Raw genomic sequence first — 21,731 nt, forward strand, 5'->3', positions numbered from 1 at the left:
CTTTTTATTCATTGTTTGGTTTTCATAATATTACAACTTTTAAAAAAATTCTTCAATATTTCAATTTTATGCTACTAAAATGATGTTTCTTTTCCTCCAAACTCATTATGAGTTTATTCTCATAGAATTGAAACTTTTTCTCGTTAGAATACGATTTTTTTGTCTTCACATTTTAACTTTTTTTTTGTAAAATTACAGCTGTTTTTTTCCATTCCTGCTGTTGTTGTTTTTTTTTTAACTTTCTCCTTGTAAATTTTTGGTCTCACAATTATGACTTCATTTGCATATTTTGACTTTATTCTCGTAACATTATAACTTTTTTCGCAACCTAATTTTCCAAAAATTTTAACTCCTTTGTTTTCATTTTTTTCAACTTTATGGTACTAAAATGATGTTATTTTTTTCTCTTAATGTTTTGACCTTAGTCTTGTAAAACGACTGCTGATTTATCAATTTTTGCTGTTTATTTTTCTGTTTGTTTGTTTTAAGTTTTCTTGTTAAATTACATTTTTAGATTGTGCTGCAGGCCAATGAAAAAACATTAGCGGGCAGCAAATGGTCCCTGGGCCACATTTTGGGCACCCCTGCTTTAGTGTGTCAGATTGTTGAGGTTCTTCCAAAATGTTCCTTTTTTATTTCTTGTCTTTTATTATGAAACATTATCTGCTCAAACAACACGTTTTGTTCCGGATGTGTTTTACATTTTGTATGCTTATAGCAGCTTTTTTTTACTGTAAGTATTACTGTTTTTTTTCCTGACTCCAATGTGTGTTTCAGGTTTTGTCTGAAGAACTGTCCTCCAAATGACCTTGAGTGCGCGCTGAGTCCTTATGCCCTGGAGTACAAGCTCCTTTCTCTTCCCTTTGGCATCGCAGCCAACCAGGACCTCATCCGACTGGTGGCCTACACACAGGATGGAGTGATGCACCCCAGGACCACCTTCCTGGTGGTGGATGAGGACGTCACGTTACCTTTCGCCCTTCGCGACGAGAACCTCAAGGGGGTGCTGTTCACAACGCGGCCTTTACGAGAGCCTCACACGTACCGCATGAAGGTGCGAGCCCTCTCCTACAGCGAGGACGGGGCCATCGAGTACCAGACCACCTTCATTGTCTACATCGCAGTCTCTGCCTACCCCTACTGAGAGCACTTTAAATGACGAAAGGTGCACACAAGCGTGTTGTCCTCTGCATGTGACACCACTGGGATACTTTTGAGTCTACATTGAGAGAATAAACTGAGAAACAGACTTCATTGTGAGCCAATGAGAGCGAAAAGACAAAACAAGCCATGATTATTTATTTGTTATCATTCCTGCCATCATGTTTGTAAGGGCTCTGTCGATTTTCTCCTGTAGCACAGAAGGACACCCCCCTAAATTTGTTTATTCTCCACTATATGGACAAAAGTATTGGGACACCTGCCTGCACATTACACATACAAGAAGTAAAAATAGAAATATTTGTGAGGTTTTTTTTGCTGTGCTTTGCGGATCAGAAAATTGGCCAGACATTTCCAAATGCATAATTCCAAAGACCAAAATGTCTTCAAGGGAACTCTGTCCACAGGGCCAGTTGCATTGAGACGGGTCGCTGGGTGAAAACGATGTAATATATAAGGCACACCTACCTGTGGCGCTGTAAACAAACACAGACAGAACCACGTGACACAAAACTGTAGAAGAAGAAAGAAACGCATGCGCATAAAGTCCGTCATCTTCCACTTTCCAAGGCTGGTCTAGACTGACGACAAAGTGCAATTTCTTGTGCGAGCCATTTTGGAGTATAAGACAACAAAATACCAGGAGAATGTCGACTTGGGTGAGTCATGCTAGTCGAAGTATTGACATATTTTGTTGGTTTGTCCAGACGGGGCGGTGACGTCATTGTTTTCATATAGTGGCGGGTTACTTGTCTACAGCGACGACAGGCGTTTTAAAAAAATACACGTTTCTGCGTGGGTAAAGGCTGAAACGATAAAATACCTGAAAATGTTTTTGTGTGGACAGCCCCGAAGGTGTCCTAACATTTTCCGCCGAGGGCCACATACGGAAAAAATTAAGAATGTGGTAAGCCACTTTGATATTATTCACTTGTTTTAATTTTATTTTTCCTTAAACACACTAAAGCAACACCAGTGTAGGTCATATTTCGATAATTATTGTTGATATATCTTGTTCAAACATTCAATACTTTCTGTGGCCCTAATGCTCTGTCCATCCATCCATCCATCTTCTATGCCGCTTATCCTCATTAGGGTCGCGGGGGTATGCTGGAGCCTATCCCAGCTGACTTCGAGCAAGAGGCGGGGTACACCCTGGACTGGTCGTCAGCCATTCACACCTATGGACAATTTAGAGTCGCCAAATAACCTAACATGCATGTTTTTGGAATGTGAGTACCGAGAGAAAACCAACGCACACAGCATGCAAAGAACATGCAAACTCCACACAGAGATGCCCAACGGAGATTCGAACCCAGGTCTTCCTGATCTCTGTGTGGCCAACATGCTAACCACTAGGCCACCGTAATTTTTGCTCTGTCATAATCTTTTATTTTATGTATAGAATATTCCCTGACCGCAAATGGCCTCCGGAAGGGCTCGAGTCCAACCCGTGTGATTGACAAGGAGCCGTGTCCAGTGTCTTTTGTCTCTATAGTGTAACTTATTGGCAAGTACTTGAAGTAGTAGTAGTGAGTGAACCAAGTGGAAAGTGTCAGGGGGCGTCCCATCATACCCACACTAGATCTAAAGAATCCAATGTGATGTCATGCTGCATCCTCCACCAGCTGATGCCAAGATGTATTTTATTTTTATGACTTTGTACATACTGTAAGTGTTGCCTCATGTACTGATGTACTGTACTAATTTTACCCGCCCCCCTCCCCTTTTTTAATAAAAATGAAATGACATCACAGTACACTTAACTTAAATGGTATGAACAAACACAAAAAAATGCATTTTTGTATGCACAAACATAAAAAGGAATATCTCATAAGGCAGCCTTGTACATCAGTTTGGTATGTCACACAAGGTCACTTAGTTTTGTTATCATGTAACTATGCAGCAGTTACTGCATTAGAAAACATTTCTGATGTTGAGATGCTTGTGCATCACCACTGACCACAATATGAACCTTTACAGATCAACTGGGAGTAAAAAGTCAACCATGGTGAAGCTTTAATGGAACAATGAGGAAAGTCACACATTAGTTATCAGAAAAATGAATGATTAGCTGCCCTTACATTGTTTTCTATTGATGTTGTGTCTAAGATACCGGTGGTGTGAAGTCCGGGCCAGCAAAGCCTTCTCTGCTGGCCTAACCACTAAATCCAAATTCTTTGAACTATTTAAAGGTTTTTCAATGGGTAACACAATAATTACTTTTTGTGGTCACTAATCATTCATGAGAGTAATTCTACTATTTTATTGGGAAAATAACCAGTAACTATAATCACTTAGAAAGTAATTGGCCCAACATTGTTCATGATACATATCAGCAGCCAAGCTGTAGATGCTTGGCCAACACCCAAGTCAGTGAAATATGCCTTTGGAACAGACGTCTCCAACAAAAATATATTCTGCTCTTTAAATGTAATCCAGCCAAAGACCAGTTGGGATCCAAATTGTCTCTTTTCTTCAACAATGGGCTGCTTATCCATAATCAGGTAAGTTCAATGTTAACATGACTTGTGTTGATTCAAACGTGTTTAAAATTGATAGAAATATGCTATTTCTACTTAAGATGCGCCTCTAAACTTTAAAAGGTATGACTAACTTGGGAGTGAAGGGAGATACCGAAGGATCAGTGCTCACGTTTTGGAGAAAGACCTCCTCTGCTGCTGCAGTGTCACAGAGAGGACATTTTGGTGTACTTTTATTGTGGCCAACCGAAGTCACATGTGAGCAGGGTGCCCCACTTGCAGAAGGCAAAAGCCACATGGTAGAGAGAGAGCTCTACATAGCTGCAAATAGGATTACTTGCGTCTAACTTTGTGCCACCAAATTTCCATGAGAGCAGTTAAAAGGGAACCACTGAATGAATGACGCCTACCAGGCAAGTTAACTTTTCTGAAATTTATTTAACAATTTAGCATGAAAAGCTGACACGTCTACTTCAGCTTCTTCTTGGGGCGAAGGTTGTTGGTGTGCCCACACTTCTTCTTGCGGCAGTTGACGGCACGTGGGTGCAGACGGGCATAGCACCTGAGAAAAACGGGGCAAAGGGTAAAAAAATAAAACACTCGTATCTGCTGATGCAAGTCGATATTGTGCTATTTAGAGGTTCCGTCTGTCATGGCTGGGCACTGCGATGAGGGCACTAGTGTTTCAATATTCAGTATACTGCCCTAAAGTGTTCATTTGGAGCCAAGGGAGATAGCACCTCAAAAAAATAGTTTCAAATTGAATGTGATGGGCTTACTTGCGGCAGATCATCTTATCGCAGTTGTATTTCTGAGCCAGCTGTCTGAGGGAAGGCTCAATGATGCCTCCACGCAGACGGAGCACCAGATGAAGAGTGGATTCTGTAGGACAGTTAAAAACACCTTAGTCAGAGGTATTATCATCCCATTTCCCATACAAACATCTTTAAAAGAAAAAAAAATATTAGAAGCTGTACTCAAACTCTTAAGACTGTTACCTTTCTGGATGTTGTAGTCTGACAGAGTGCGTCCATCCTCCAACTGTTTGCCAGCGAAGATCAGACGCTGCTGATCTGGGGGGATTCCTGCACACAAAAAATGTATTAGATAACACGCTTATAATAATAAATTCAAGACTCTACACAGAGCCATTGTGATAGCTATTCACACATTTTAGGAATTATTAGTAAGTGGATTAGTAAATTGTATACAAGTCAGTCAGGTTAGACCTAAGACATTCACAAATCAAATTTTTAAATGCTGGAAACGAAGTATGAAACTGGAACTCATTCAGTACATTTCCCGCCGCATCTTTTGCTGCAGGTAGAGTAGCTGTGTCCGATTGATTCTTCCTCAGGTGTGATATTTACAAGTATTAAAGAAAAATGCCACTCACCCATTGCAGCAATTTTAATTTAAAGTTAAACACGATGTAACATGCAATTGAAAACCCTAGTTTCAATCCAATTCACACACTAAATATAAAATACTTATACACTGAATAAATTACCCTGAACTTGTGTAGTGTGGTGGAAATGCAAAGCACATATTACCAAGATTTATTTAAACACTGATAAATGTTGATGGTGTTTTATGATACCCCACTGCTTATAGTTCATTACCGCAATGGACGCCTAAAATGAATCGTTTCAATATGGATGGTACATGGCACCGCTCACCTTCCTTGTCCTGGATCTTTGCCTTGACATTTTCGATTGTGTCACTGGGCTCGACCTCAAGGGTGATGGTCTTGCCGGTCAGTGTCTTCACGAAGATCTGCATGTTGGCAGGCTGCTGGGTGTCACAAATGAAAAGCAGTACTGTTAGCGGCGGAAAAAATCCTCGATACCAGGAGGCTGCAGCTTATATTACCGCACGGTTAGTGAACCTCGCTTGTGACGTTGGAAACGTTTTTTTGCAAAATTGTATGGCAGAGCCTAAGTTGTTTTATGACAAAGCCAGCGTGGGTACACTGGAGGTTTGTAGCATAGTTAGCTAAAGCTCACGTAGTGACACGGCTAGTAGCTTGGCAAACAGACAGCAAGGCCTCGCCACATGCTGGCTGCTAGCGTGGAACTTATTCTAGCTATGTGTGTTTAAAGATGAGATTGGACGTCGGAGCCCAGTAGATATTGATGACATCGCACTACAAGTATCCAAATGCGGATTTTACCCGAATAGTGTTTACTTCTAGAAACTTATGTGGGCAAATCGGTATTTGACAAAACGTGTACCCACCGGCTACTAGCTGAGCCTCGACGAAAAGAGAGCGGAAGAAGCTCACACATAAATGCGTCACTTCCTTTCGCTGGGGCTCTTACAAAGTAAAATTCCGACATTTATGACAGTATCTTTTATTAATTTATATATAACTTAACACTGCGACTGGCTGGCGACCAGTCCAGGGTGTACCCCGCCTGTCGCCCGAAGTCAGCTGGGATAGGCTCCAGCATGCTCCCGCGACGCTAATGAGGAAGAAGCAGTATAGAAAATGGATGGATGGATGGATGTAACTTAACAAGTTACATTAACGAAATTCACGTGTTTACACGTTCATAATATGTAGAGCAGAGCTTATTTTATTTCTAGCCATTCTCGTCTCAATGCTGTACTGAATGTACACTTCCGGTGTTTATAATATCCATATTTTGTAATAGCGAAAGAAAAGAATAAAACATTCGTACAGATAGATAATAGATTTGTCCATAGCTTATTCGGCGAATTGTAAAAACAATAAAAAACACAAATAAATGAACATATAAATACAAAATAAAAGCATAAATGAATTAATAGATTACAATAAATGAACTAGTAATAAACACAGGATTAAAAAACAAGTCCAGCATCAAAATGTAAGAAGAAACAGGATCAACTTGATAAAAATAGTCTTCCATATATTGACGGCATCAGGCTGTTCAACTGATAAAAGGTTTAAGACCATAGCCTTAAGTCCAATTCTGCACTAAAATGTGGATTTTGTATCATTCTCTTTCAGACATTCACACTGTCATGACCTGATGGCAAAGGCAAAAGGGCTTTCTCTTTTTGACAGGATTTTTACAGGATTGTTGAACCAAACAAGCGAGGCCTCTTGCATCACTGCTTCTGAGGTGGGACGCAGTGAGCAGACAGTGTCCAAAGATTTCACCTGTGCTAAGCCAAAGGATTTGACAGGCTTCTCCGTGAAGACACAGGTAGATCCTTAACCTAAATTAAAGCTGACTGAAAAACCATAAGATGGTACCTGCGAGAGGGGCTCAAAGACAGCCCGGCAGATCCTTTGGTTTAGCATGCAACAGTCCTCCTACGGTCAAAGACGGACAGCCTTTTTGCCTTTGCCATCAGGAGATCATGACAGTGATTTTTTAAAGGATTGTATTCTCTGAGGAGAGGCTGACTGCGCCACACTTTGAAAACCCCTATTTTAAAGCAAATAACTCACTTGAAATAATTTTTTTCATTCACATCGATGAATTACTCCTTTCACCTATCCTTAACAACCTAGCATGATAACTTCGATTTACTTCCCATATTATGACTGACTGAGGTTCATCACCTATGAGACTTATGGGTGTTGTCCTATTTGTGAAGCTTTGCATGAAATGAGTGTTTTCTGTGACAGTTATTATGGAGTCTATGCGGCACTACGTCACCTCTGATGTTATGGGTAATGTTCAGATTACAGAGTGAGTCAACACCTGCAGCCTGCAGTTTATATTTGCTTATCTAAAAAACAGGCCAAATAGGTCAGGTTTGCAACCAAATTTATGTTTCATGAAAAAGCCAATGACGGGACATCATGTGGTCACTGACTGAGTAGTGTTGATTCTGTTTTTTCATGTCAGTTTAGTTAGTCACGAGTGGTGACAAAGTATTCGAAGCTTTCAGTATTTTCCTGCGGTCATCCACATTCGATGAAACCTTTTGTGATCCCAAATAGGGTTCATGTTTTCTGCTTTCATGACCGACCAGGCAGGGTTGTCACTTAATGTTTTCCTTGTACGGCAAGTTCAAGTCCTGGATCGAGCTCACTGAAGTCTCACTTCAACCAGTACCTTTAATGGTGATTTTTTTTTTCTACGTTCCAGTCACTGCTGAGTGTAATATTATGATCTGTTAACTAAAGCTTATTTAGTACTCGCTCAAATAGAGCAACATTTTAATTAGAAAGGATCACTGACGACTGTATGAACAGAGCCTCTGGCAGTATCCTGACTTCACGACTGCCAACGTCATTATTCTAGCAAAGAACAAGATGTACTCTACTACTGTACACACATTTTTACATATTAATATTATATTTGTCAGAAGAAGATTTAGTGTACTACTTTATTACAATATTATTAATACACAGTACACATTCAGACCGAAGATTCTGAAATCTATTACTAAAGTCACCTCATGGGGGATTTCAATAAATCTTCTTAAGGTTTTACTCATTTGAGCTGCTTTTTCAGGGTTACGCAAGCATAGCTTTACTTGGCTATAATTAAATAAACCAACAGAACAGATATGTACACACATATGGAAAGTGTGAAGGGGCCAAAGGACTAAGAAAGTGTTTAAACATAAATTTTGCCTCTCCTGGCATATTTATGGATGCAGTCTCTGGCTTGACTGTCCTACTTCAACCGTGTTTATACTGTCAACCTGAAGATGAAGCTTGGTGTATGTTTTGAAAAAGCATTCTCAAGCCCTCCTTCAAGCATGACTGACTTCATGATCACTGAAAACAATCCGTTGGAGGAAAAACATAACCATGACCCTAATATGCAGGTTAGGACTGATTAAAAAAAAAAAAAAAGTTGGCAAGGAAGGAAATGTAAATAAGCCTGGAGTTCACCAACCTGATAAAACAGCAGAGGTTTAGGTCCAAGTGCTGCAGCTTCAAAGACCAGAGCTTCATACCAAAATTCACTTTGATATCATTTTTGAATTAAATATGCCATAGACCGACGACAGTGGAAGCTTCGTAAGTCTAAGTCGACCTCATCAAGTCCCATACTTCATCGTTGTTTTGGTTCTAAAAAGAAGCTGATGTCGAGTACAAGTACTTAGCTTTTTGCCTTTTATTTGGACGTGTTGGAATAATTTTTGCAAAACTGATGATGTCTTTTGCGAGTATATATTCACAATGTACATGCAAACTAAGATGAAAATTATAACACAACTAGTGACGAATTATCATCGGGTGGGGTTCCAACTTAGTTGAGACAATTCCTCCCTTACAAATATCACACCTCCCAGATGAATAAGCCACGCCACTGAATACAAGAGTCGTAGTGGAGTGGGGTGTGGTTTCATTCAGGCAAATTAAAAATAACTAAAGCGTTGTGAATCAAGAGGTGTAGGCCAATGCTTCACAATGTCACACCTAGAAATTCTGAAAGGCATAAGCTCCGGGAATAACTTCTTGGATACAGGAGGGTTTTGGGGGCAAATTCAAATCATGGTCAACAAACTAAAAGCAAAATAAATTAAAAAAAAACATTCAATCATCTTGAAAAATTTCATGTAAAAGGTCAGTTTTGGTATCTGCAATACTGGCACTGTACTTATTTGGTATCGGATCGATACAAACATTTTCATTTAATTTTCATTTCCAATCCTAGCAAATATAGTTTTGAAACGCGTAAAATACAGAGAATAGTAAAAAAGCCTAAAAGTAAAAGCAAAAGTTTTTTTTTTAATCGACGCCTTCACAATAAAAGGAATGGTTCCCACCTTTTATAGCAAATTTATTTTACTATTATGTTGTATTGCAGCTGTTTATCTTTCCTGAACATATTTAATACAACGCTTGGATTTTTTTGGAAGTAGATTTCGGCAGCAGCGAAAGGGCAAAGACAAACTGACGAAAGTACAAATAATTTGAAATAACGCACTCGTCAACTTCCGTGTTGGATGGGCGGACGTGACTCACGTGCGCTCAATGTCATTGGTGGATGAGTCTGGAGTGTTACTGGGCGGTCGAGCCTGACATCTTATTTAAAGACTAATAGAAAAGCACACGTCAGTGGGGCGACCTTTGCGGACAGAATTTACTTTCTTTTTCTGCAGTTCCTCCAGAGAATTGCTGCTGTGCCGCTGGTGAGTAGTTTGTATTCACAGTGTGGTTATTAACAACATTACAGTACAACGTTAACATCTGTCTGCTTTTATAACGCGTTAATCGTTTTTCAACGCTGATTGGCGGTGTGACATTAGCGTTTTATTCAAGTTAACACACTGGAATACGTACAGTCAATGACGTTAGTTGATTATTATAGTGGCAATGTAAACAATAAATAAAAAGAATTGTTTAAAACTGCCTAAGTATGCATGGTCAGTATGCTATTTTTAAAATCCAAACAACATATGCAATTTATTCTTGTCTAAGATGTCTAGTCTGTGTGTTAAAAACTAAGACAAGGATGTGACAACATGAGTTATATTTTCAGTCAATCCCTGGATTTTCTCAGTCTAATGAGATGAAAATGACCTAACTGAGAAAACAAAAAAGCATAAATGAATACTGCAAGTTATGGATTGTATGTGGGATTGTCTCAAGGGATTTGTATTTCTAATTAGAAGTAATGGAGCTGCACATGCTTAGGAAATACCAAAATACCTACTATAAATAAAAGAAATGGATGTTTTTGTGACTGTAAAATAAAATACTGTTCCGCAGGGGTGTTCAAACTTTTTCCACTGAGGACCATTTATTGAAAAATTAAGAGGCGCGGGGGCCACTTTGATACATTTTGTAAATTAAAGATGCTTAAACCAATTCAGTGTACTGTATGCTAAGCTATCTGGACAAAACACTGACATCTTAGTATTTTGTGTTTTGGTGACAAAGCAAAATAGTGTAATATGTAATAACACAGTATATTTCATTAATTATGTTTTCAGAATATGCAGAGAATGGGCCCGGGCTGCACTGTGCGATTGTCTCATGGGATGTGTATTTTAAATTTGATTGCTTTTTTTTTCATCCACTGGAAAGCACATGACATTAATCTGTCATGTGCCCTCACCCTAACCCTTAGTCTGCTAATTGTATCTTCCTTCTATTTCCCTTGTCACACACAGTTATGTCACTGAACTCCGTTAAGTCTTTCAAGCTGGAGCTGGATGGTGAAGGAGATGCTGCGTTCACTGGTGGAGAGGTGGTGTCAGGTCAAGTGGTGTTGGAGCTCCGCAGGGACACCAAAGTGCACTCCATGAAGGTGCAGGGAAGAGGTGTCGCTACGGCACACTGGCTGGAGAATCGTGGCATGAACTCTGTCTATAATGACTACACCTCCAGGATCACTTACTTCAGGAAGAGACAGCATCTGATCCGAGGTCAGTCATAAAAGTTGCAGATGTGGGCAGCTGTAGTTGTCTTTAATATAACTACAGCTGGCAAGTGTGCTTAAAAGTGGTGAAACTTCAACTAAATTTGATTTGGTATTTTGCAATTATGAGTTTGCTCTTAAAGTTAATTTTTACCTCTTCAAGACCAACACATTGAACATGTCTGGTCAGTAACTTCAATGAGATCTGACTGGAGTTGGGGGGAGTCCAAAGGTGGAGAGGTGGAATTGTCGATAAGGCATTTCCGAGCCAGGTTCCAGATTTTGCAGAACATCTCCTAGCTAGGATGACCGATTAAGTTCATTGTAATGTTGTGTTTATTTGCTGATGTCCACTGTCGTGTAACACCTGGGAGGCCGCTACGTCTTATAGTTGCAGTAGACCAATTGAGTTTCAAGGAAAACTGAGACACGTAAACACTAGCCAGATACATCAACAAGCTATTATATAAAAACAAACCCATAAAATCCAGCACATCACAGTACCAAGTCCAAATAGGTCTACAGATATGAATGTGAAATTTCCCTCATACTAAAGCTTTCTCAGTAAACAAACAGCGGGCAGTCAGCAGTTAATGTTTCATCGAGTGTTTGGTTTGCTTAGACAGTGTATTTATATGCTACATAAGAGCGAATCCAAATAATTGTTGACTTAATTATATATATTTCCATTGCTACATTCGTCAATTCAGTTATTTGAATTGAATACTTCATTTCCGGAAGATTCTAATTTCAAGCGTACCACATGTAGAGTAATCTCTTGCCAATTTACACTTCAAATTTTGCAGCTTCGCTCGATCACGGTTTTCCAAAAATATGTTAATTAATAAATAAATCATTGCTGTTTTGTGGTTGAATATGGCCCATATGCTTATTTAAGTGAATGTGACGTATTTTTGCCCAAGTTAAGCATTTTCAAACATGAACATGGCTAAATAAGCTAAAATACAAATATATAAAGCATTCAGAAGACGTGTTCAAAGACGTTGTGATATGTAGTATTTTACACTGGTCACTAGGTGTCAGTAATGTTACAATGATGAGACAATAGCCACCATTGGAAGTACTGTACAGAAACTGTAAGTAAAAAAAAAAAAGGAACTCTCCCAATGTGATTATATATTACGTCTTACTTATGTCTTATGTATCTTATTTTCTCTTATTATGTCTGCTGTATTAGGTAATTCAAGTGTAAAGGTGACTATAGGGGTGTTATTTCATGTCTAGAGAGCTCTAATAATGTTTAAAACCTTATTTAGGTCGCCAACAGGTTTTCAATGCCCTAACTACAAACATATTTGATTCATAAATAAGCAGTCATACTTGGCGGAAATTCACTTATCACGGTTGGGTCTGGAACCAATTAACTGCGATGAACAAGGGATTACTGTTGTGTTACAAGAAGTTACTTGTAATTCCATAGAATGAATGTCATGATTCCATGCTGCACAGGGGACTAGTGGGCTCCAGCCTACCCGTGACCCTAATGAGGACAAGCGGTATAGAAAACCAATGAATGAATGACAGAGTCTCACAATCTGAGACCAGCAGACGATGGGGGCCAGCAGAAGTGGACCGTGCTTGAGCACTTCACTCCACTTCATGGAGCGTTCACAGTGGTCGAACAGTGTGGGCTTAAAGGAAAACTGCACTTTTTTGGGAATTTTGCCCATCATCAACAATCCTTATGTGAAATGTAAACACAAGTCTTTCTCTTTTCTGTGCATTCTAAAGAGCGAAAAACAGCTAAAAATCAGCTAGTATGTACGTAACGGGACGCACCTGTAAAGCCCTGAAAGAACACTATTTACACCACTGACCTGGATACAAACCAAGCTACAGCGACGTTATTGTAGCAGCTAACCGAAAAAAGTGCAGTTTTCCTTTGAGGTGTCAAGCGTGTTGGCCATTGTACAGATGACCTAGTTTGAGTACACCCCTCTGTAAATTGTGTCTCTAAATAACTGCAGTGTTGTACTTAAGTACTGTATCTGCTTTTATTAACATTTCTTGGCCGAGCACATCCAATGACTTGGGTCAAAGTCACTGTTTTGAACACCAGCAATCAGTTGCAGCCAAGCTAGTGTCAACAAATTGATATGTTTGCCTGCTTGTGTGCCAGACCCGCTTTCTCTCTTAGCCTGTTTGTTTGTTGTTGAAGGAAATTCGAGGAGTATACAAGGTCCTCGCATGCAGCCCCGACCAAAAGGACAGAATTGACTGAATTGACAGTAATGTTTACAAGCTGCTCAAATTCAATTTTGTCAGACGAGGGCAGCAATGACGAGGAACAAGCAGCAAGGAAGGAAGACGGTATGGGTGGGTGCAGTTTAAAAAAAAAAAAAAAAAAAAAAAAGCACGCCATGTGCCATGACAACAGGGAAAACAACACGTAGCAGCCTTAGCCTATCTTCCAGCAGCCAGCCAGCAGCTCTTCATTCATTTCACAGGCTTTTGTCACCGAACTGTGTACTTTTTAAAAATCAGAGATAATTTGGGAATCTGGTGCGGTTTTATGTTTATTTGGTGGGTATAGTCGTAGATACTGCACATACTTTTGACAACATGGAATCGGAGTACACTCCCATTCATTTACAGTGTGGCTGCACTCTGTTAAATTCATATGCATGGAGGCTACTGTGTAGGTCAAAGTTATTTTCAATCTGCAGTTTGACAGATCCTGCCAGGTCATGTTTGCAGTGGAGGTGTTGATCAGGCTGGATCCATCAGACTGTTGTCCATCTATGAGGCCTGAGGCAGGCAGCTGTCATCGCTCGCCAGCAGGTGGCACATGTGGCTTTATTTTGCCTCGCTGACCAGGAAGTCATAAAGGTTTTTAAAACAAAATGGACTGAAAACTGCAAAAAATGCCTTTTCCTTTGGTGCAACCTGCTTATAGTTGTGACATCCCATAAAAATTACTTATTTTGAAGAGGAAACGCAGTTTTCATTTGGCATGGAATTGCTTAAACTTAAAATGGCTAGTTTGGCGGCACCATTGTGCTGTTGTTATGTTTTGTCATGCACTGAAAGAACACAGTTTATGAAAATGTCTTACCTGCAATCCCCAGGCCTTTGGCCTTGCAGCTGTGAACACTACCTCCAACTCTCCACTTGGTGTCACTACTGAGCTAACTCCACACCCCAGTGAACAAAGGAGTAAACAACTTTGTTTTTCAAGATCCAGATTTGATTTCTATGTAAAGGGTTTTGAGTGAAACATGTAAATACAAGTGTGATTCATGAATTCACTGGGTTCAAAGGTTTTTCTGAACATTACTTTGCAAATGTTTTGCAGACGGGCTGATTGTATTAAGTGGCCTAGTTCTATCAGTGCCTTTTTAAATGTGGGCTCTGGAACATCCACAGTCAAACCCGTACAGATGAGCAATTGGGCAGTAGCACATCTGGTTTCTGGTCAACCTCTGGAGCACGTGCCAGTCACTTTGACCTCCACTAGCCTCCTAATCTTGGCTCAGACAAGCTACCACATACCACCAGAGTAGTAGGGGCTTCCTTGGCTGTGCTCAAGTGTCTCAGAAAGCCTTTAAATAAAAGCTCTTCCAGCGATCTTACCGATTCTTAGAAGTGCTCTTCTTTCAGTTTCACATGCCTGACCTTCATCCATCCATCCGTTTTCTATGCCGCTTATCCTCAGTAGGGACGTGGGGGTATGCTGGAGCCTATCCCGGCTAATGTCTGACCTTCAGTCATTTCATTAACAAAGAATACGTGCTAGGACTTGGTGTGACATAGTGTGGCTGTTTTCAGAAGAGGCTTTCACGGCATATGTAACATGCTTTTGTGTGCTGTAAGAAGTGCAGCAGACAGTTTTAGTCCAGCGTGAAACTATTTTCCCCATCTGGGAGGCTCTGCACAACACTGAGGCATGCACAGTAAGCTTGTTTTCTTCTAGGAACCTGTAACCATCAGTCATCATGAGGCTGTGTTTTCCTCACTGCTACCTCCACCCAGTCTGCATGTTTATAATGCTGCATTCAAGGTCAGCCCGGAAATGTGGCAACCGTGCGGACTAAGTTTTAAAACAACCACTTTCACAATGACTCAAGCAGAGAATACAAAATAAGTAGGGGGATTGATTGATTGTGTGACATTCCTTTTTGTTCGTGTCGTTACGCTTTCGTTTTAGTCCAAATTAATCGTGTCCTCGCATGGGTCTCTGTGCTTTGCCTGGACATGTTCTCTCACAACTGATGACGATAGAGTTGATCTTGCCTTTTGTAAGTTAAATAACCAAAACTCACTCACTCTCATCAGTCCATTTCATAACGTACAAATAAAAAAAGCCCTATTTCTAATTTGGAAAAAGTGCTTAAAAGTCGCTGTCAAGGGGGCGCACGTGAAGGCACCATCGCCCAGCCTTCAGCCCTCTCCTGAGGCTTACATAATAAATGCAGAGCCGCCCACTCTGTCCTCCTGCGAATAATAGGCCTCCAACCGAAACTGCAAAACAGTCTCAAGTGTGAAGGAGCAAGCGCTAACATCCTCATCTACTCACTTGATGCACCACGCTTCGAAAGGAATAACCCAAGAAGATGATTTTCGACAAGTTGAAAAAGTTGGACATTGTCTTCGACTCCCCGGACGTGGACTGTCCTCCCGTGTACAGCAGCGGAGACGTTGTCTCTGGCCGAGTGGTGCTGGAGCTCACCCGGGAGACTCGCGTGGACTCCCTGAAGCTCCACGCAGAAGGTTTCGCTAAAGTGCACTGGACCGAGTCCCGTTCCGCAGGCTCCAGCACCGCCTACACCCAGAACTACAGCGACGAAGTGGAGTACTTGAACCGGAGAGAGGTGCTGCTGCAGGCAGGTCAGTCCTCTGTGCAGGCTCGGGGATGGGACAGGCTGCATCCCCTCTGGGTCAGAATAGGGTGCTCTACTATAGCGAATGGAACAGCTGTTTTATCATAAGTGACTTTCAGAAATATTACAAGTATTTCCTTTTAAGATATCCACCCTTTCCTCAATTTAGCTTGTTCCTTGTGGATTTTTTTGTGTCATTGCAGTTTCCTTGCTACCAACATTTGTCCATTTAATCTTCGTTGTTGCTGGCCACTTCCTTGGGGAAGTAAACTATAGTTGAAGTGTGCAAACATGCTGCAGCAGAATGAAGCAAATTTTGCACTATTGTTGTCTCTGAATGCCTCCCTCAATCATTGGGCACATAGATGTTTAACACATAAACAGGAAATTCACTGCCAACTCTTCACTTTTGTGTTGTGCAATGCATTTTGTATTCGGGGTCTCTTCTTCCATACAACAATATAGTGTTATCATTATATAGTACGTGTTTTTTGTGTGTCAGTATAGGCATTTTCTGCTGGCGAGCACAAAGGCACGCACCCAGTGGAGTCGTCAATAGAATTTGACATTGACGGTATTGTAATTGAACTCAAATGGGGGCTTCCAGCAACAGAGCGGACACAAACACATGGAGTCTGTTAAACCTAAACACGTGTTCATCCTCAGAGCAGTTGAGAGGGGCTGGAGGAAAACATGTTCCCAGTCAGCACAATGGAGCCGGAACCGCCCCTCAGAGCAAGCGCAGGCTGTGTGATTGTGGAGAAAGAGTTATATTTCAGCGTACACCACTTGAAGTCCTATAGATGCAAAGAACACTCGCTGTTGTTGACCTCCATGTTGCCCTCAGCCATATGATGGTTTATGGATTCATAAAGGCTAAACCAGATAAACAAGTTTAAGATGGATTAACTATTGCGGTGCCTTTGAAACGCTTGACTCTACCAGTTGCCTTTTTATGAAAATACAAAAGAATGAAGTCTAAATGAATTGCTGCTTATCTGTGTCTCACAGATAACGGAGAAGTGACCGTCCTTCCTGCGGGCAGACATGAATTCCCGTTCAGCTTCCAGCTTCCAGAGGAGACACTGGTCACCTCCTTTGAAGGGAAACACGGCAGCATTCGTTACTGGGTCAAAGTGAAGCTCCACAGACCGTGGGCCACCGTCAAGAAGATCAAGAAGGAGTTTACAGTCATTGAGCCCATTGACATAAACACACCAGCGCTGCTGGTGAGCCTGCTAACACTTTCTCTTCCTGTTATTCCACACCCTTTTCACCATTTACCAATGCGTTAATGCACACTTGCTAATATGGTTCCATCATTCTTAGGCACCACAGGCCGGAACGAAGGATAAGATGGCACGCACGTGGTACCGCAACTTTGGACAAGTGTCTGTTACTGCAAAGATTGACCGCAAAGGTTATACACCAGGTAAGATGAGCATTTTAACCTTTAGACAGGCAGGGAACCATATATGGTCATTTTAAGGGGTGTTCAAAATGGACATGGATATCAGCAATGAAATTTAAGATGATGTAATGATGTAAAACAGATGATGAATTGTAATGTTCTCCTCTGCAGGCGAGGTTATACCCGTTTTTGCAGAGTTTGACAATTCCACTTCACGGTCCATCATACCCAAAGCCTACATCACTCAGACTCAGACGTTCATCGCACGTGGCACCATGAAGCAGAAGCGCTCCGTGGTGGCTACACTGTGCGGCGATGTGGTGGGCGCCAGGTGCAGAGAGACCTGGCACGGACGGGCAATCAAGATCCCACCTGTGGGTCCATCCATCCTGCAGTGCCGCATCATCAAAGTAGAATACATGCTCAAGGTGAGCTCAGTCGGAACGCACCTTCCTGCTCTTTGTGAACCTGTCCATCTCACCAGAGCGCGTCCCCGCCTCCTCCCAACAGGTGTGTGTCGATGTCCCGGGGACCTCCAAGCTGTTTCTTGAGCTGCCCCTGGTCATAGGTACCATCCCTCTCCATCCTTTTGGAAGCAGGACCTCAAGCGTCAGCAGCCAGTACAGTGTCAATCTGGAGTGGCTGCGTATGGCCATCCCCGAGCAGCCCGAGCGTGAGTGTCATTCATTGTTCATTCCAGTGCTGCTATAATAAAATCATTAACATCCTTTATTAGATATGAAGTTATCACTATAAACAACTGAAAAGGACTTTCTAAACATCTTCCATCAAGTCAAAGTGAATCAGATTGGCCGTTTGTTATCAGATGGGAGTTAATGATGAACATGGCACCAGGCCCGGGGCCAACACATCTTTTCCATCTGTACAGCATATTAAATCAGTATTTGTTAGTGGAAAATACAATAAATGTCACGCAGGTTTAATAGCTTCATCTGAAACGCTGAGTAAGCAGATTCATGTTTGGATCTGTTCTGTTATGAATCAGAGCAGCAGGCTCATTCTGTCTCTTCCCCCTCCCTCACAGCTCCTCCAGAGTACAGCTCTGTGGTGGCGGAGGGGGAGGCCGAGCAGTGCAGCAACACGGCGGCCCCTCAGCCGGTCGACGATCTGAGTGGGATCCTCGAGCGGCCCCTCATGGCTTTTGTGCAGGAGTTCCGCTTCCGACCGCCGCCTGTGTACAGTGAGGTGAGTGAAAGCACGACACCCCCCTGCAGCCACTGTCGACTTACTTTGACTGACTCATAGACTGTGAGGCATGCTCCAAACAGCAGCAGAACATACAAGCGCTACGTATATAAAAAATAAGAGTATTTTTAGTTTTATATCCCCTTGCAGACTGCTTTTTTATCACTAAAGGCCTTCACTTTCAGTGTATGTCTTCTCCGAATTGGGCCCACAATTTTTTTTAACTCTATTTAATCTATATTCACGCGTTATTGTGCTTTTTTTTTTTTTTTAAATGACGTTCCTCAGGCTTCCGAAAACAGCCTTATGGTTAGGGATTATAGCCTCACCTGTTACTTTCGTATGTGAGGGCATTTTTATGTGGATAGGTTTTTTTTTAATGTCATGATGGATGTGCATGGAGATTTTCAGCCCACAAACACACAGATGACAAAATGTTTATGTGCGGCTCGTAGTTTTGAGCGCCTAAAGAAACCAGCTTCGTGTTGAACCTCACGCCTTTACGTCCTTGTTTGCCCAACAGATTGACCCCAACCCTCAGCCCTCCAACATGAGGCCTCGCTGCATGACATGCTGAACTGCAAGATGCTGCCTGAGTGTCGAGCGACTTAAACGAATCCTATGAAGCTTTGTCTTCTCTGATTGGTCCTCTTTGAAAAGCGGCACCTGGATGTTACCGGTGTCGCTGAGAGACTGCGGTGAGCGCCGCCGCGATAGCCGGCGTCAACGCTGCCGGGGGGCTAAAAGACGGCGGAGGAGCCCCTCGCTTTGTTTCCGGTCTGCACGTGGACTCTTTGCGGTTCTGCTGAGATGGAAGCAGCGGCTCTACATCAGAGAACTCTGGCTCCTGATGACAAGAGCTGCAAGCACCTCCCAATCAACAATCCCCTCACCTGACAGTGAGATTTAAGGATTTTTGCACCCGTTGGGGAATATGGGATATCACTTGGTGCCCACTGATGTCAAGTGCCTTGTTGTTAATTGACATGTTTACGATCGATCGCACTGTCATCTTTTAATGGTGTAAAGAGAGAAGTGCAATTATTGATCAGTTTCTACGTCCCTTTTAACAGGCTACACAACAGAAGCTAATCGGTCATATTGCTTTATTTGAATGCCTGTGGTGATTTTGACTATCAAGCACATACTGTAAATGATCGAGTACTAGTGAATGGAGCAGACACGTCGAATAAGCCACACAGAGATGCGTTTTATGCATGCAGCCAGCAGTATGTAAAAGGGAAAATACATATGCCTTAAAGTCTGCTAACGGAAGGTTTCAGGAAGTGGTTGTGAAGGAAAATGGAGCAAAAACAGTTGCACTGTGTCACATTTTTGTTGTGTTCACGCAGTTTGGAAGCGTCCGTCTGTGGATGCTGATTTGTGTTAGTACATCGCTGAAACAAAATGAGCTGTTTGTGTGTAAAATTCGCACGAGTCTCACAGATAAGCTCCCCCGTGCGCTAATGGGAGCCAGATGCCTTGTCGGTCTGAGCCGCCTTGAAGGGAAGCTCGACCAAGACAACACTTACAACGAGCTTTAAGCTGAAGATGCCTCTGGAGTTTACACATCAAGAACATTCCAAAAAAACGACTCTGGGATTATCTATTTCCTCAACTTCCAAAATAATAATGGGTAATGTGTAGGAAAGAAGTCTTCAGGGTCAGCTGTGTGACGTTGTTGGGGGAAAAAAAAGTATTTTTATACAAATGCAATGTTAGTTTACAATCTTGCCAAAGGTTTTTCTTAAATAAACAATACGGAATTGATGCTTTTCTCTTGCGTGTTTCTTGGAAACATTTTGCATGTGAGTGAAAGTAGTACATGGTGTTCTGCAGTGGAGTGAGTCAAAAATATATTATTGCCAGAGGAACTGCTCACTGGAAGCAGGCCACACCCAGCCGATCAAAACAACAGTTTCGGGCTGCAGTTGGGCCAGTGACTGTTCTTATTATTGTGCACTTTTGTGGCCCAATTTTTTTTCCATGTGCAAGTTATCTGGAGCTGCTAAGCACTTTGAGTGAAATGTGGATTTCATTTCCTCTTGGACTGTTTGTTCTCTCGCAACACAGATTTTCAACACTGATCCTAGTTATTTTTACTAGGGTGCAAACAGACCTAGCATACACACAGCTCACTGATTTGTGCACGGTGTTACATAAAAAGCCATAAACATGGCTGACGGCCAAGCTACAGAAGCTATAGTGTGTATACACGTTTATTGTGGTGTGGAAAAGGGTTTGCCCCCTTCCCGATTTTCTTTCTTTTTTCGCATGGTTGTCACACTTCAGTGTTTCAACTCATCAAACACATTTAAATATGACACCACAACTGAACACAAAATGCAGTTTTCAAATGAAAGTTTTTATTATTAAGGGAGAAAAAAATCCAAACCTACATGGGCCTGTGTGGAAAAGTGATCGCCCCCTAAACCTAATAACTGGTTGGGCCACCCTCAGCAGCAACACCTGCAATCAAGCGTTGCGATAACTTGCAATGAGTCTCTTACAGCACTGTGGAGGCGCTGTGGCCCACTCACCTTTGCAGAATTGTTGTAATTCAGTCACATTGGAGGGTGAACCGCCTTTTTAAAGTCTTTTAAAGACTTTGACCAGGCCACTCCAAAGTCTTTATTTTGTTTTTCTTCAGCCATTCAGAGGTGGACTTGCTGGTGTGTTTTGGATCATTGTCCTGCTGCAGAACCCACGCTGGTTTCAGCCTGAGGTCACCAACAGATAGCCGGACATTCTCCTTCAGGCTTTTTTTGTAGACAGCAGAATTCATGGTTCCATTTATCACAGCAAGTCTTCCAGGTCCTGATGCAGCAAAACAACGAAAACCACTGCTCAAGTTAAGATAGTTAAATAAATAGATACAACGTTGTTTCCACGTTGCACCTCAACGTTGTCTCAACTTCCGAATACAACTATTTTCCAAGAAAAACTTAATTTTCCAAAAATTATTATTTGATTTTGTTTCATTTTACATATAACCACTTTGAAAAAATAGCATATTTTCTGTAATATTTTACTCTATGCCACTAAAATGACAGTTTAGTCTCGTAAAAATTGCGACTTTTTGCTCTGAATATTTTGACTTTATTCTCGTGAAATGACAGCTGTTTTTTCCATTTCTGCTGTTAAAAAAAAAAAAATCCAAGTGTTTCAATTTCTTCTAAATGTTCTTTATTTATTTTCATAACATTATAACTTTTTCTGCAACCTAATAAAAACAACAAAAAAACAACTTTATTCATTGTTTTGTTCGTTTCTAATAATATTATCACTTTAAAAACATATTTTTTCC

At 41.4% G+C, this 21,731-nt stretch overlaps 3 protein-coding genes across 13 annotated transcripts in view; 2 read left to right on the forward strand and 1 right to left on the reverse strand.

Moving 5' to 3' along the window:
- The window catches only part of hmcn1 (hemicentin 1), a 146,904-nt gene extending 143,984 nt beyond the window's left edge, over window positions 1-2,920 (forward strand). For 7 of the 8 annotated variants that reach the window (XM_054789955.1, XM_054789958.1, XM_054789961.1 and 4 more), the window contains one exon: window positions 778-2,920. In XM_054789955.1, coding sequence (XP_054645930.1) covers window positions 778-1,144 — 367 coding nt within the window. In that variant the 3' untranslated portion in view covers window positions 1,145-2,920. The remainder of the gene's footprint in view (window positions 1-777) is intronic. The other variant, XR_008572707.1, reaches the window with a different exon arrangement.
- Window positions 1,711-20,194, forward strand: arrdc2 (arrestin domain containing 2). Of its 3 annotated transcripts, none has more exons than XM_054789976.1 (8): window positions 1,711-1,820; window positions 10,719-10,973; window positions 16,819-17,036; window positions 17,137-17,239; window positions 17,390-17,646; window positions 17,729-17,891; window positions 18,264-18,424; window positions 18,948-20,194. In XM_054789976.1, exons 2-8 carry the CDS (start codon window positions 10,721-10,723, stop codon window positions 18,999-19,001), a joined length of 1,209 nt encoding a protein of 402 aa, XP_054645951.1. In that variant the 5' UTR covers window positions 1,711-1,820; window positions 10,719-10,720; the 3' UTR covers window positions 19,002-20,194. The 3 variants fall into 3 exon arrangements, with proteins under 3 accessions (XP_054645951.1, XP_054645949.1, XP_054645948.1); XM_054789974.1 differs by lacking the exon at window positions 1,711-1,820 and adding an exon at window positions 9,583-9,734; XM_054789973.1 differs by lacking the exons at window positions 1,711-1,820; window positions 10,719-10,973 and adding an exon at window positions 15,150-15,814.
- On the reverse strand, window positions 4,063-5,929 carry uba52 (ubiquitin A-52 residue ribosomal protein fusion product 1). Of its 2 annotated transcripts, none has more exons than XM_054789977.1 (5): window positions 5,883-5,929; window positions 5,324-5,438; window positions 4,643-4,729; window positions 4,424-4,526; window positions 4,063-4,206 (listed from the first exon to the last, which is right to left on the reverse strand). In XM_054789977.1, the coding sequence occupies exons 2-5, from the start codon at window positions 5,424-5,426 to the stop codon at window positions 4,113-4,115; spliced, it is 387 nt and encodes a 128-aa protein (XP_054645952.1). In that variant the 5' UTR covers window positions 5,427-5,438; window positions 5,883-5,929; the 3' UTR covers window positions 4,063-4,112. The 2 variants fall into 2 exon arrangements, with proteins under 2 accessions (XP_054645952.1, XP_054645953.1); XM_054789978.1 differs by having other exon boundaries at window positions 5,324-5,435; window positions 5,883-5,928.
- Window positions 20,195-21,731: the final 1,537 nt, after the last annotated feature.

The sequence above is a fragment of the Dunckerocampus dactyliophorus genome, chromosome 10, assembly GCF_027744805.1.
Source record: "Dunckerocampus dactyliophorus isolate RoL2022-P2 chromosome 10, RoL_Ddac_1.1, whole genome shotgun sequence".
Classification (NCBI taxonomy): Eukaryota; Metazoa; Chordata; class Actinopteri; order Syngnathiformes; family Syngnathidae; genus Dunckerocampus; species Dunckerocampus dactyliophorus.